General features: G+C 44.5%; 2 protein-coding genes across 2 annotated transcripts in view; one reads left to right on the top strand and one right to left on the bottom strand.

Annotated features, from left to right (window-relative positions):
• Positions 1–14,190, bottom strand: part of eipr1 (EARP complex and GARP complex interacting protein 1) — a 46,079-nt gene extending 31,889 nt beyond the window's left edge. Inside the window, exons 1-4 of the mRNA XM_076027579.1 lie at positions 13,942–14,190; positions 13,658–13,741; positions 5,232–5,364; positions 1,881–2,037 (exon numbers count right to left, since the gene is read on the bottom strand). Of these exons, the coding sequence (XP_075883694.1) occupies positions 1,881–2,037; positions 5,232–5,364; positions 13,658–13,741; positions 13,942–13,983 (416 nt within the window). The 5' untranslated portion in view covers positions 13,984–14,190. The remainder of the gene's footprint in view (positions 1–1,880; positions 2,038–5,231; positions 5,365–13,657; positions 13,742–13,941) is intronic.
• The window catches only part of trappc12 (trafficking protein particle complex subunit 12), a 27,861-nt gene continuing 27,385 nt past the window's right edge, over positions 14,189–14,664 (top strand). The window contains exon 1 of the mRNA XM_076027574.1: positions 14,189–14,316. Within this exon, the coding sequence (XP_075883689.1) occupies positions 14,236–14,316 (81 nt within the window). The 5' untranslated portion in view covers positions 14,189–14,235. The remainder of the gene's footprint in view (positions 14,317–14,664) is intronic.

Below are 14,664 nucleotides of genomic sequence, written 5' to 3'. Positions count from 1 at the left end.
ACCAGCTCGCCGATAAAACAGGCATGGAGGATGGCAGGATACACACGGGCAGACACGCTCCGGTAGACACACACACACACACTCACAGGCAGGTGAACAAACACACACACGCACACACACACAGATACGCCACAACCACACAAACACCCTCATAAGAATGGAATCCCTTTACCCTTTGTTCGCTTGCACGCGCAAAAAGCCGCATGTGCGCGGACCGGCGCAAGATGCCAGCATTGTGAGAGACTGTCTGTGTGTGTGTGTGTGTGTGTGTGTGAGAGAGAGAGTGAGTGCTGGAAGTCCTGTTTGTGTGCCATGGAGAGATGGAGGAGGTGGGCAGCAGACCAAAGCCATCCATCTAGAGAAGCCAATAGTGCACAGCGCAGGCTACAGGCTTCAGAGCACCAAATGTGCACTCCCCCCTCCCCTCCACACGCACACACACACACACACACACACACACACACACACACACACACACACACACACACACACACACACACACACACACACACACACAGCATGTGGTGCCCTTGTGAGGGTTACAGCTCTAAGGGTGTTAAGACGGTGAAGCCCAGAGCCATCAATCTTTACCCAGCAGCCTTGCTTGACCTGCCCTCTGACACACACACACACACACACACACACACACACACACACACCAGCCAAGTTGCGCAACTGCAATCTTTCCTCTCCTCTCCTCTCGCAGCCCCTCTTCCTTTGCGAGATTCTCTCCCCTCTTCTCTCTCTCGCTCCTTCCCGCTTTATCTCCCCTCGGCAGACGCCCGCTGCAGTGCGCCTCACGCCAACTGATTGGCGCCTCCAAAAAAAAAAAAAAAAAAAAAAAGATAGGGATCACGTGCCAGCCGCTGAACAGCGGACTGAAAAAAACAAAAAAAAAACAACAAGAAAAGGAGGAATAACCATTGATTTTCATTCTAACCAGGTGCGGAGTAACTGCGAGGCAACGGCAGCAGCCAAACAGGGGCTCTGAGCTCGACGAGACAAAAACAATAAAATAAAAATCAAATAAATAAATAAATAAATAAGTGTTGAAGTGCGGTTACAAGCGGGGATGTGGGCCAGAGTTAATGGCCAAACACATAAGGGGAAGAAAACACAGCGGTGAGGAGAGCTTTCGTCTGGCGAGTGGGAATCTAATGGTGCAGACCGTGTATGATATTTCAGTTTTTAGTGGTGCAACGCGGCCGACCATCTGTTTGCCTGATGTGTTTTCAGCACCTCCACTATATCCTGAATAGCGGCCACGGAGTTGGCAAAAAAAAAAAAAAAAAAAAAAATGTTCCGGCGTGGAATCTGAATTGTAAGTTAAATACAGTGGGATTATTTTTTTTGCATTTAGACAGAGAGAAAAACAGAAAAAAAAAAAAAGAAGTAAATACTCGGCTGTTCTTCCTTTGTTTGAATAGTCTCAGCCGCTTTGAGACAACAAAAGAGTGAAGCCGGGTCAGAATTTGAACCCGCGACATGTGAAGGAAAACAGCAGCATGGCGTGCGTGAATGTCAAAATGTTCATAATTGCATCATGCACCACACTGGCGTGCAGGTGCGTGGCAAGGCGACACCGTGGCTTTTGTTAAATGTCTGTGCATCAATAGCATTTGCATCTGCACTGGAGGAGGAACACAATCAAAACAGAAGTAGTATAGTTTGAGATCAAATTTTTGTCTCTCTCTCTCTCTCTCTCTCTCTCTCTCTCTCCCTCTCTCTCTCTCTCTCTAGCTCTCTCTCTCTCTCTCTCTAGCTCTCTCTCTAGCTCTCTCTGTCTCTCTCTCGGGAACGAAAAACTTCGGGAAGACCGAGGCAGCCGCACTGGTGGCGGCGGCGGCGGGCAAGAATGACTGTTCCCCAGCAACACCTACCAGGCAGTGTTGCTGTGGGCGGCATTGTCTAGGTGACAGAGCAGCTCCAGGGCCTGCGGGTTGTGGGCGGAGTCGTCAGGTGATTCATGGCTTCCCGTCTCCCAGTCGCAGGGCATTCGCCACACGGCTGCGCACGACACCACCCGGCTGTCGCTGGCTGGAGGGGGAGGGTGGGGTTGGGGGAGGAAAACAAACGCACGCGCGCACACACACACACACACACACACACACACACACACACACACACACACACACACACACACACACACACACACACACACACAAAGTTATTCACAGTGTGTGTTTTTTTTTAAACGCATTACGTGCGCGGATGTGTACGCGCAAGCGTTGCGGCGCTAATGTGGTGACTTGAATACGTTTTTTTTTTTTTCTTAAGTTAAAAAAAAAACAAAAAACCTCTCCACATCGCAGCCGAGCTATTTTGGCACATGGGCGCCGTAGCCAGAGCTGCTAATTGGAACCGGCGGAGTAAACGCACAACTGATGCAGTAATTGGGCTAAAAGTCTGAGGCCGAGCAGCAGAACCAAACAGAAAGACGGAGGGAGGGAGGGACAGTGAGGGAGAGAGAGGGAGAGAGAGAGAGAGAGGGACTAATTTTATTTGTGGTGTAGATATTGACAGTGTGTGGGCAGGCGCCGGCGCTACGAAACGCTGGCGTTAAGCCCATTTGTCAAATTAAAAAAAAAAAAAAAGCTACGCGGTGTGAGCGCACGGCGGCTCTTGAGTGTTTTTGGACAACCTTGCGCTCGGAGTAAAGTGGGCAAGCAATCATCTCCAACAAAGGCCCGTTCTCCCCCTCGCTCGCACGTCGTCGATCGGTGTGTGTGTGTGTGTGTGTGAGAGGGGGTGGGGTAACGGGTGATGGTGGGGGGCGGGGGGATGCTGTGCTGTATCGGAGGCGCCATACGATTGCACCTGCGCTCGTCCGCGTGGATGCGCTTTCGCGGCGCTGGTGGGCCGACCGCCGGCCGCCGTGGCGGTAATCTTGTGGACTGGAGCGTGCCGAGCTCAGCTGACAGACAGCCTGGGGACCGAGGGAGCGGGGCGGGGCGGAGCGGGCGGTGGGGGGGACAAGGTGTGGTTGGTGTACCCCGCATCAACCTTTTTCCCTTCGCCACCCACGCACCACTCCGTCTCACGCAGCAGAACATTTAGCACGTCGTTCGTACTTGACCGGATGCTGCTTTACGGTATCGTCGTGGCCGACCTCTGACCTCCGACCTTGATAACATCGTGACTAGCGTGCCGTTCATCGTCAAGGAGTTTTTTTTTGACTGCTTAATCCTCCAAAAGATGCATCCTTCTAGATGTCAGTTAAATGTTCAAATTGGGCGGAGCTATTGCACACCGGGCCACTTCATGAAGCACGGGCGGAGCTACACTGCCAGTCAAAAGTTTGGACACGCCTTCTTTTTTTTCTTTTTTTCAATTTCAATTCTGTCTGAATTAACTTGTGCGTAATTCAGCACAAAAAAAGCAGTACAAAGCAGACCTGGCAGCGTTATTTGTATCGGTAGTATAATTATTTATTATTGAGTATTTCCTATTTTTTTCCGAATTTGGGCAAAAAAAAAAAAAAGCTCTTTATTTACATATTTAGCATTATCTTGCAATACTGACATGACCTACAAATCAGCGTGTATCTCACTGAGGCATTCAAAAAAAAAACAATGTTTAGAAGCTGACTTGACTCTTTCCTTTTGAGCGCTCGAGAAATGAATAATGCATTTCAGCGTCTGAACGAGAAAATGAAGAGGAGCAAGCAGCAATGAGAAGGTATGATGGGATTACTCTATTCACAAAAACTGTACACCCCAGCACGTTTTTTAAAGTTAACACAATAACATCAATATCAGTGTGTCCACGACGGATGTCGCGTTTCGCTTTATTTTCATCCACCTTAATGAAGTGGAGCCACACTACAGACTTTCTTTGACGTGACACTAAATTTCAGTCCAACGTCAACAAAAGTTTGCGAGCATCTTTAGTTCACACCTCTGTGATGCGAAAGCCAATAGCCAGCAAATTTAGATCTTTACAGACTTACACCAAATGATCATTGGCTCGCAGACATTAAGACTTTCTGTCTTGGATATGAATTTGGCGCCGAAAGATGATTCATTTTTGGATATTTGTCACGACTGGAGCATTTGGGTCGGTGCTACAAAGGTATCGTTGCCCAGCCCTAATCTGTCCTGTACGTTTAATATCAGCACGCTTAGGTCAAAAAAGTACCTTATTTTCCGCACTATAGAGCGCACTGGATTATAAGGACGCACAGTCAATAAATGGTCTATTTTCTAACTTATGTAATATATAAGGCGCACCGAATTATAAGGCGCATTAAGCGAAACAAAAGAATCTCAGATAAGTCCGTCAGACTTTATTAACTGCGTTCACAGTAACTCTAAAACTTGTTTGTAACAAATAAAAAACAGAATGATACCGCTAGAAATATGTTACCAACGCGAGTTGAAATCCACCGGAGGTTCTCTACCACGGTTCGGAAGGTGTTCGATTACGTTCCATCAGTGCTTGATTCTACAGCACCGCCGGACTCCTGAACACTGTCTCACTTCATCTACGCGATCTTCATCTTCATCTTAGTGTATAAGAGGCTTATGTATTACTCCGCGATAGCCGTAATGCTGCGAGCGGTGTGGCTTTGTAATTTACCTAAGTCGTACTACGGTAAAACACTTTGACAGAGCGCCGTGTACCTCTCAAAATCGCTTCGACGTCAGCAAGCACAACCAGAATCAATCCATATATGAGGCGCTCCGGATTATAAGGCGCACTGTCGTTTTTTGAAAAAAATCAAGACTTTTAAGTGCGCCTTATAGTGCGGAAAATACGGTACCTTTTTTGGGTTTTTTTTTTGCAGCTTGTTGAAGACATTACAGCTTTTTTAATGAAATGAAACAAGTAAAGATAAAGAGAAAGTGTGAATGTGACCTTGGAGGATTTTTCTACCGGCGACTTTGCTGCGACAACCATTAAAACCCATGTGGGTCATCATGTCAGCACATTAGTATCGACTGCGATGGGAGTCTAAACCATCGGTCTGAACATGACCTCTAACGCAGGCATGACTGTTGAACACGTGAATAAAGACTGGACGCTATTGATCGCAGCGTTGAAGGGAAATTAATCTAAAAGCAAATTGGATTATTAGATGAAGGTGACAAGACGGTACTGGTGGTGGTGGTGGTGGTGCTGATGGTGATGGGGGACAAAAGCAATGGAAAAAAGAGGAGCAAAATAGAGCAACATGACGCCTAAAGAGGAGGCGAGTGGAGTCGGAGACAGAAGGAAACAGTGGGACTCACTTTTGTTGTAGCAGGTGGTAAGCACAGCCTTGTCTGCAGGACTGGCGCCAATGTGCCATATCTCCCCAGCTTGGTGCAGGAGGACAGTCTTATTAATGATGTTATTCTCATCATCAAAGTCAATGATGTGGATCTGAAAGAGAGGCGGGAACCAGAGAGGGGGAGATGCCGAGGATGAGGCTCCAGCAGGAAGGAAAAAAAAAGACGAGGCGGTGGCACACTCAGGGGCTGAAATGTGAGTCACGCTTTTGTATCATTCGCACCCTTCAATGGAATTAGAGTTGCTCGACATGAATGGCGGCGTTTGAAAAGTGTATTTTGATCACATAATTTGAATTTGAGTGACCGCGTTGAAAAATGTAATTACGGGGCTGAATTAATTTCGCCGCCGCGCCGCATTTGATCTTTGCAAATCTTGCTGAAAATTAAACTGACCATGTACGTCCACAGTCGGTGCTCGCCGCACAATTCAATTTTGTAATTAGGCTCCGCCGAGGTGACGCACACGTACTGTACATGGGGCGACTTGGAGGGAGGGGGAACAAGTGCAGATTGTGTTTCTCTCTGCCTCTCTAACCCTCTAACACATTATGACTTTGATCTATGCCCACCCAAAGAATCTCCTACAGTGAGAAATCACAAGAAACACCAAAACACCCGGAGAAGTAATGCAAAAAAAGATGCAAGTTGATCGTCCAGACACAAAAGGGATATTTGTTCGACATCAGGCCACTGAGGCCTTAAAGCAAACTGCCACTTATTTAATAACTAATAATAAACATTTCTTAAACCTAATCCCTGTATTTTAGTTAAACTCACACATTCATCTTAAAGGCTAAGCGTGTAATATTTGGAGATTTTGAGAAGAAACAGCGACATCAAGTGGTTACAATTCAGATTGCAGCACTCTCTCGCCCTTCCTCTCCTTCCTGAGCCTGCCAGTGAGCTACAGTGGCCTGCGCATACAAATCTGGATACCCGATGCCTCGTCCACCTTCTTCTTTGTTAGTTTATTTGAAGACGCAAGCGTTTCACCCTAAATACGAAAGGCTTCCTTAGAAATATGATGGGACAAGATGGCAGTTAACTAGGAGCAGACCCTTGCTATACGTATACTCTAATATACATGAAAGAACCATTCTAAGGGTAGGAAAACCTAATTACTTTTACTGTACTGCAAGTATACACTTTTATTAAGGTTTTTATGGGCTGTATATTAAGACATTATATAAAAATATTAAATCAAGCCAGATTTTACCCCCTGGGCCTTTCACTCTGTTAATGCAGAAAGGTGTCGCAGGGAGTGTATTCAGTTAGTGACTCACACCAACAAACTTCAAGACCTCCATCACTCCGACTATACATCTCTTCTTCAGTCTTCCTCCAGGCCTCCGTGCTGGGTACTTTCATCCTCAGCATCCTTCTCCCACTATGTTCACTGACCTTCCTCTGTGCACCTCCAAACCAACCCAGTCTGGCCTCTCTGGCTTTACCTCCACCATCCAACAGGAGGTGTCCCTCTGATGTATTCATGCATTCATTCTCCATTCTATCCACCCTGCCCACTCCCAAAGCGAAGCTCGACATTACACTCTCTGCTGTCTTTTCTTTTCAGCTTCTTCTTTGTCTTTAAACCACACATCGCCGCTGCCCTCACCACCATTTTGAACACCCCCTCTTTTCATTCTTGCTGGCAGTTTTTTGGTACTTCGTTGAAACAACAAGCAAGAGGGAGCATGTCAAGCTAAAACATGCTGACGTCTCTCGTGATATGTTTGAATCAATATGTGGGGTGACAAAGGTTTCACTGGAATATGGCTAATGCGTAATTTTGCAAGATATAGGCCAAGGCATCTCGATTCCACCAATTCAAATGTATTTTAAAGCAAAGGCCCTGAAGGCCTGGGGGCCTTTCTGTGAGGAGTTTTTTTTTGCCAGTGTCTGCGTGGGTTCTCTCGGGGGTACTCCCACTTCCTCCCACAGTCCCAACACATGCACTTGAGGCAAATTGGGAACTGCGATTAATAAAGTATCCTGATTCTTAGCTCTAAATTGGCCGTATGTGCAAAATAAAGGACAAGCGGGTATAGAAAATGAGTGAATGGATGAATAATTTGGCGAAATTGAAATTTGCCCTTGGACGACGGGCTGTTCAGGTCACAGACTATTTTGGTGAAACACTACAACTGAAAGCACCAGGAAGGCACATCCTCTTTGAGATATAAAGTATTACATGGGTTGGCTGACAGACGTGCAGATTGTTCATGTAGTACTCACGGTGGAACATGCAAACAAGCCGGCAGAGGTTTTGTTGTAATAATGACATATTAAACATTGCAGTCTCACATTAGGCAGCAACTAAAGCTCAGCTATGGTCCTTTTCTCTTAAACAAGGGGCTACATTATGCAGCAGCATGGCAGGATGCGTTAAAAGGCAAATGGCAAACATTGGGTTTGGATCTTCATAGTCGACTCCTCAGTTGAAGTTATTTTCAAAGTAAAATAATTGATGTTTGTAATTCCAGACTCTGTTTTAGGTTTAGATTGAGGTTAAAGTAAAAACAGATGAGAATTCACGCTGTGCCTCCACTATGTCACTGAAAAAATTAATGAGGAATAATACAAATTTTACAGAAAAAAAAGTAAAGGAAAGTGCAATGAATAATTTATAAAATCAGTTTATTTCTGCTTATGTGACTTCTTCCATACAAGCACTTCAAAGCTCCTGACACTCCTCTGATTTCCTCGAAAAAAGAAGGTTCCTCTTTAAATGTGACACTAAATGTAGTTTCAAGGCAGGCATCTCTTTGCTTCTTTTTTGCCTATCAGCTTCAAACAGTTCAAGCCTTTTCATCTTGATTTGGCCTTTAAAGTGACGATTAAGACGCTTTTAGAGCTCTTGTTGGATCCGTGGGAGTTCTGGAAATGACATGTTGGAGGACTCGTAGAAAAAGGTACAACAAAAAGGAAATCGATAAAAGCTTATTCTGTGCTTTTTTCCCCCTCTTCCTTCTGTGACAAATTGCTCTGCTAATGCAGGGCAGGGAATGAGGGACATAATCTGAGCCACCTTGGCTGTAAAACAGTCCTTTTCTTACATTTACACTCAAATAACAGTGAATTACATACTTGCATTACTTTTAAATGTAAAAAATATTAATTTGTCGCAGTAAGAAATTAAATGGGATGAAAGATTGGTCAAAAAGACCAAAAGATTATATTTTGGGGGAAGAAACATCAACAAAGACCTGACGCTACGGCGACTATCTGGGGCTTTGGGTCCAGTTGGAGCACTTCCTGTTAATATAATTTTATAATATAATAATTATAATAAGAACCACCACAGGGTTGACCAAACAAACCCTAGTTTTAAAACATGAATGTATTAAATCTGAAAAAGGCCATAGAGTCCCTTTTATAAATCTTGCAATATAAGATTATGAGACTGGCTGCACTAATATCAAGATTTTAGATCAAATAATCTGATTTTGGTGGCCAGTGACAAGACGCAGAGCGCCTGTGACTTGACTGCACCCGAGTTGAAATCCCTGCTGTTTTCTCCTCCTCTGCAACCTTGGATTTCAGCGTCGGACTGCAGTCTACACGAAAACCCACTTATTCATAACCTCTTTATGCCGTGAGGTCTGATGAAGTGCTACGCCTCCGCTGCCGTTGAGAGCGCGACCAACAGCTGTCTGCACTTTTGCGGAGCGCAAGGTCACTGTATGGACAAAAACTTTTATCATTGGCGGCGAGTCATCGGGAAACTCCTCCTCGCTCAGCTCCTTTCAATAAGATGGAAATCTATTCTACGAGGGCCCTTGTCTGGAAGCAGTTCAGGGCCCGCGGCGCTGTAAAACAGTGAGGGTCTCAAGGCTTGATCGGACAATTAATGGCGGTTTCACCCGTAAGAGAGACACTTACAGCACCTTGGGGGGCCATTAATAGGGTTGCGCTGGACAATAACTCCTGCCAGGCACTTCCACCTCGCTCCCCTGCGCTTCCTTCACAGGCTAAACAAGAGGACGAGAGGAAGGGGTGCGAGGGGGACAGGAAGTGGTGCCGTGGCATCCTTCGGCACGCTCAAAGTCGGGCCCGGCGGCCATTAACCTTGGGGTGGACTGCATCGAGAGAAAAAATTATTACGCAAAGTTATAATTTTATGACGGCGGCGGCGGCGGGGTGCAAATAAATTCAGGCTGGCTGGGACAGAGTAATTGGAGGGCCCAGTAATAGGGTCCCACCACAAATGAACCCAGGTGTGAGGGGAGAGAGAAGTTCCATCCCTCCTCCCTCAGGTGATTTATCCCTCATTCCCACACTCCCAGGGAGTGACTCATAGCCTTCAGCCACTTGGGCACCGGGCCCAGCACTTTTAATTATGTGCCCAAGGTGGGAGGAATTGAGATGGGGAGGAGGAGAGGAGGCTGGATGGGGTGGTGGGGGTTGCTGAGAGGGGTGAGGCGGGGATAAAGCCAAGCTGGCGCATGCACCCCAACCCACTCCCCCCCCCCCCCCCACCTCCCACTTAAGGGGGCCTTTCTGCTAAAGCTCTTTAGCTGCGCAGATGACAGTAAGCAGGGTGGAGGAGAAGCGAGCGGGCGAGAGGTGCCAAGCGCGGCCGCTTTATCTCGTTAGCAGCCTTAAATGCCATGCCGACGTGCCCTCCGATTTGTCATTCCAGCTATTGGTCTCTGAGGGATTTGAGAGGTGCTCCGCGAGTTAAGAGAGACATTTCCACCCTGCATTATGCTTAATGGGAGGTTGGAGAGGCCAGCGGGCTTATGGATACAGCAGAAGCTATCGGGGCTGAAATGCCAAAGGGAGAAAAAAAAAAAAGATGGAAAAAAAAACATTTCTCGCATTGCCAGTTCAAACCCAGACGAGCTGAGCCAACAGATGCTGACCGGCAGAGAAAAAAACCAAAGCGAGAGAGAGAGAGAAAGGACGTAGGCAGTGTGGCAACGCCGTCGTGAATATAGTGTACTGCGATGACTAATCCTGCACTTCAAATCGTCTCAACGGAGCGTAGCATGAGAGGTGAATAATGTGTCCAATTAGGTTTCAACAGCTTTGGATGCTCTTTGATATTTAAAGTAGAAAAACAAGTCAGACCATGTTTTCCATATTGGATCCATGGTTGTTTTGGAGTTGATGTAGTGGAGTAGAATGAACTAGCTGACAGGTATGACTAAACTTCAACAACCAACATAGGATAGACAACTAACAGCACGCTGCTGCACCCTGGTAGCCGCGGCACTAAACTAAAAGTTGATGACGGCCACCCTCTGATAAATGTCTCTGGGCATGCTGCGTGTGCACGGATGGGATACTACAAAATGTTGTGGACGACAAGGCACAACTCCAAACATTCTTGCCAACATCTGAAGCCCATCTCCTCTACTAGGACAGAGGGCATAAGAGTGGCAAATAAACTCTGCTGCGGCATATTGCAAAATGCAGTGTGGAGCCTAAACCACCAAAAAAAAACAACCCAAAACATTTTAGTTTTTGGTATTTTCTCATTTAAGGTTTATCAAGTTTGATGTATTGCAGTGTTTGTCCGAAGCTCTGCTCTAAAACTTTGTGGATTGCGTTACGTTCATTTGCTGAGCATCACAATGGGTGAGAGACCAAGCCTTTAACAACTAAAAAACAGAGAAAATGAGGAAAGCTTTTTTACATTACCAGGTAACAGTAAAAACCGAAGGAGGCTTAGAAAACTATAGGTGTTTTTAAAAATAGAATTTCCATTTCGTACTTGCCGAAGCATACGCTGACTTCTTGGCTCCTTAAAGGGCACCAAATACGTAGCAGGGTGTATGTGCGCGCAAATGAACATGACTCAGTTCCCATAAATGTAAAACAGCTGACCCCATCTCTCCGACACGGCTGAGCCAGACAGAGTGACACCAAAGCCCCCCAAAAAAACAATTTTGCAAGGATTTTCAAGTTGCTTGGATAGAGCAATGCAACACAATGAGAGTGAACAGCTTCACAAATTTGCAGCCAAAGGCAGATGGTGTGTGTGTGTGTGTGTGTGTGTGTGTGTGTGTGTGTGTGTGTGTGTGTGTGTGTGTGTGTGTGTGTGTGCTAATTAATAATACGAAAGTTTTGGAAAAAAGGTTTCGGAAGAATTGCTTTCTACGCTGTAAAAAAGCAGTTTGTGGACTTAAGTGCCGAATGTGGAAATGACACAAAGTGCCGCCAATAATGGACAAAGAAATCCACTGCTTGTTTCTCACGAGAGCTGAGCAGGTTCCATATGTCAGTGAACAGAGATGCATGGTCTCTTTTTTTAAGGGCACGACTTGAGCATTACCTGTACGGCAGTGATTAAAAGTCCTTACAAAAGGATAATTTTCCATGCCACACACCTCCCTTTGAGATGTTGTCTTTTTTATATATATATAAATTCTTCATAATTGTAAAGAAATTCCCGTAGGGAAGGGGCCGGATGACATATGTTCATCTTAAATGACTTTTTTGTCATGTCAATGTAACCAGTTGTACAAGCGATGGCAAAATTTGACAGGCCACTGTGGCCTTAAAGCATTCTGACCAGTTATTGAATAAATAATACATTTCCTCACATGAAACTTAACTGCTGTGTTTTGGTTAAACGCACACATTCATTAGAAAAAAATAACTTTTCTCTTAACTCTGTGCGAATGCCAAAGTGCAGAGGGGCGTCGCAGGGAGTATATTCTGCTAGTGACTGTGTGTAACAAGAAATAACACCGACTGACTGCGATTGCATTGTCACCATTCCCAACAAGCTCTGTATTAGACGCGCTACACAAGACTTGGATTGAACTGTGTCTGCGTTCAGAGCCAGACCATTTTCACACTAAAGGCTGCCAGAAAATAGACCTTTAGAAAAAAAAAAAAAAAAAATCAGGGTAGACATCTCCCCTCTCCCTCTCTTTCTGGGAGCTAATTATTTCTCCTCCCATTTACAGCCAACTGTTTCTGTCATCTGTCTCCGTAATGACCTCAGCAAGATGTGCACGCATGCACACAAGCAGACCAACACTCATTCGCCGCACAAAACTCTTGCATAGAGCACGTACACCGCATACCACCCGTCGTGGTGTGTGCGAAGGTGTCAAGACTGAGGCTGTCACTACTGAGGATTCCAAATAGCAGCGGAAATAGCAAGAGCTAGAAATTAAAAAAAATAAATAAAAAATTCTATCAATTAAATTTGCTCATTTTGATACAATACCAAGAGCGTGTCAAGAATAATTGTAAAAGTTTCACTGAATGTTAGATTGTGCAAGTTTTCTTGCATTATAATCTAGACATCTGTGACTGCAACGCACAAAAAGAAAACAAAAAGAAAAGGAGATAAAGATTTGGAAATGATGAAATAAATGATTATTCCAGTCTGCCAATGTTTATGGACAGTAATTTGTTGACCTCCCAAATTCCACAATTTTGCTGCGTGGAAAGATGCATCTGTTTGTTTGCATTAATATTCACTGCTGTGAGACAGATAAAACAAATTATGGAGGATGTGTGTAGATTGTGTTTGAGATTGTGTGCAGCAATTTCATTTTTTTAAATCCACAATCAATCGGTTGGAAGAGTGATTTAAATTAACGCAATTATACATTATTATTTGTATCTTTATTCACTGTTTCAGCTAGTTTCAGCTAGTGTTTCTATTTTTGATTTCCAGTGTTGTGTGTATGTGTGTTTGTCGGGGGGAGTGAGGGTGGTGGTGTTAAAACAATGTGACGAGGAAACTCAAAACAACAGAGTAACCAGGCATTTGTAGGCAACCTTGGTAAATGCTGCCTTCAGACTGGATATTAAAAACATAACTTCAATATTTAATACACATCAAAACACAACAGCAAGGTTACAAAGCACTACATTTTTAAACCACCCTCGTCAGTGTTTCTGTGTTATTGCTATAACTCAAAAATATTTTTGGGTGTGGGAATCATTACGCATCAATTTCAACGTACGACTTAAGATTTTAAATTACATACTCCCTCTCAAAGAGTGCACTTCCTGACAGGTGTACGTTCACATTTCAAGCCAGCAGCAGCAACACTGAGTTTGATTTTGATGTTTCTCATTGTCCAAAGGTTTAACTTACAGCATCGTTTGAGCTCCATAGACCAATTCAGAATAAGTCATGCTCTGTTAAAACCGAACGTCCGTGTGATCATTCGTAATTCAACTAAAATCTAAACAAATAGTTTTGTTTGTTTTTACCTGCAGCATTTTACCTGCTTTTGGCAGACATGAGTATTTACTGCGGTGGAGGTGTCGCAATACTAAACTTTTACAAGAATATTGCATTGTCATAGCAACAAGACATGACACGTACGGATGACAGAGGGACTGAATTAGATATGTTGTCTCTATTGTGACATACACAGGAAGATCAGAGAATGGCCATGGAAGCTTACCTGATTGTCAAATTTCAGTGACTGTGTGCCCACAAGGAAACGAATGGCATCAGTCTCAGCTGTTTGAGCCGTAAGTGCTCGTGCCTGCGAGGTGAACAAATTCACGAATTAATGTGAATAGAGAAGAAAGCGGTACAATTCTGTCGGAAACAACATCGTTTCAAAAGCGAAAATACCTAAATGAGACTTGTTATCGACATGTCAAGACATTACAGATACAGTTGCTAGGTACCACTTGCTTAAAAGTAGAAATGAATGATTCCACTGACAGTGCACGGTCAGACCTGGAATTCAAGACCATAGATGACAGGAGCGTCGTCTTCCATTATTCGTCTCTCCCCAGACTTCGCGTTTGCCTTTCTCCGAAAAGTCTGTCGTCACACGAAAAAGAAATACTTAAATAATTGTACAAAATGCTCCGTGCTACAACAACCATAACAGACGTCTCCTCTTCCGCGATTGGAAACACTGAAAATAACGATCATGTGCCTAAAAGTTACGTAACGGAGACCATTCAACACGGCTAAGTAATTTTTGAGTGCGTAAAGCAATTCAAGAATAGCTCGTTCGACGTATTCATGAAGTTTGTCACCTCCGGCTTACCGTACATTGCCATTCGCACATGCGCATTCGAGTTCTATGTGTCAGCTTGTAGTAAGGTAAGAAATAATCGCATTTGTATTTTCGATTTTTATTTTTCTGTCATTGTATGTAAATACGTGTAGTGATAAAGTATATCTCCCTATTTTCAAAGCAGAAACAACTCGTTGCGACCATTTATTTGGTGTTTTCAACAAGCAGGTCATGTAAGTTAGCTTACGGGAGCTAACCGACTGTTAGCGTAAGCAATGTCTATAATAACTTAGCAAATAGTGGAAACATGCCTTGTCTTGGCTTTTTCATTGTAGCTTGCAAATAAAAAACGACAAGCCATGTCGTCTGTTGCTTACGATTCAAAAAACGCTTTCTTAGGACAATAATTGCCAAAGGGAGACCATAAATTAAGC

Source organism: Nelusetta ayraudi, unplaced genomic scaffold (genome assembly GCF_046127955.1).
Source record: "Nelusetta ayraudi isolate G7.1 ecotype Tasmania unplaced genomic scaffold, CSIRO-AGI_Nayr_v1 ptg000021l, whole genome shotgun sequence".
NCBI classification, from domain to species: Eukaryota; Metazoa; Chordata; class Actinopteri; order Tetraodontiformes; family Monacanthidae; genus Nelusetta; species Nelusetta ayraudi.
Note: the sequence above shows the minus strand (reverse complement) of the source record. Positions and strands in the feature narration are given on the sequence as shown.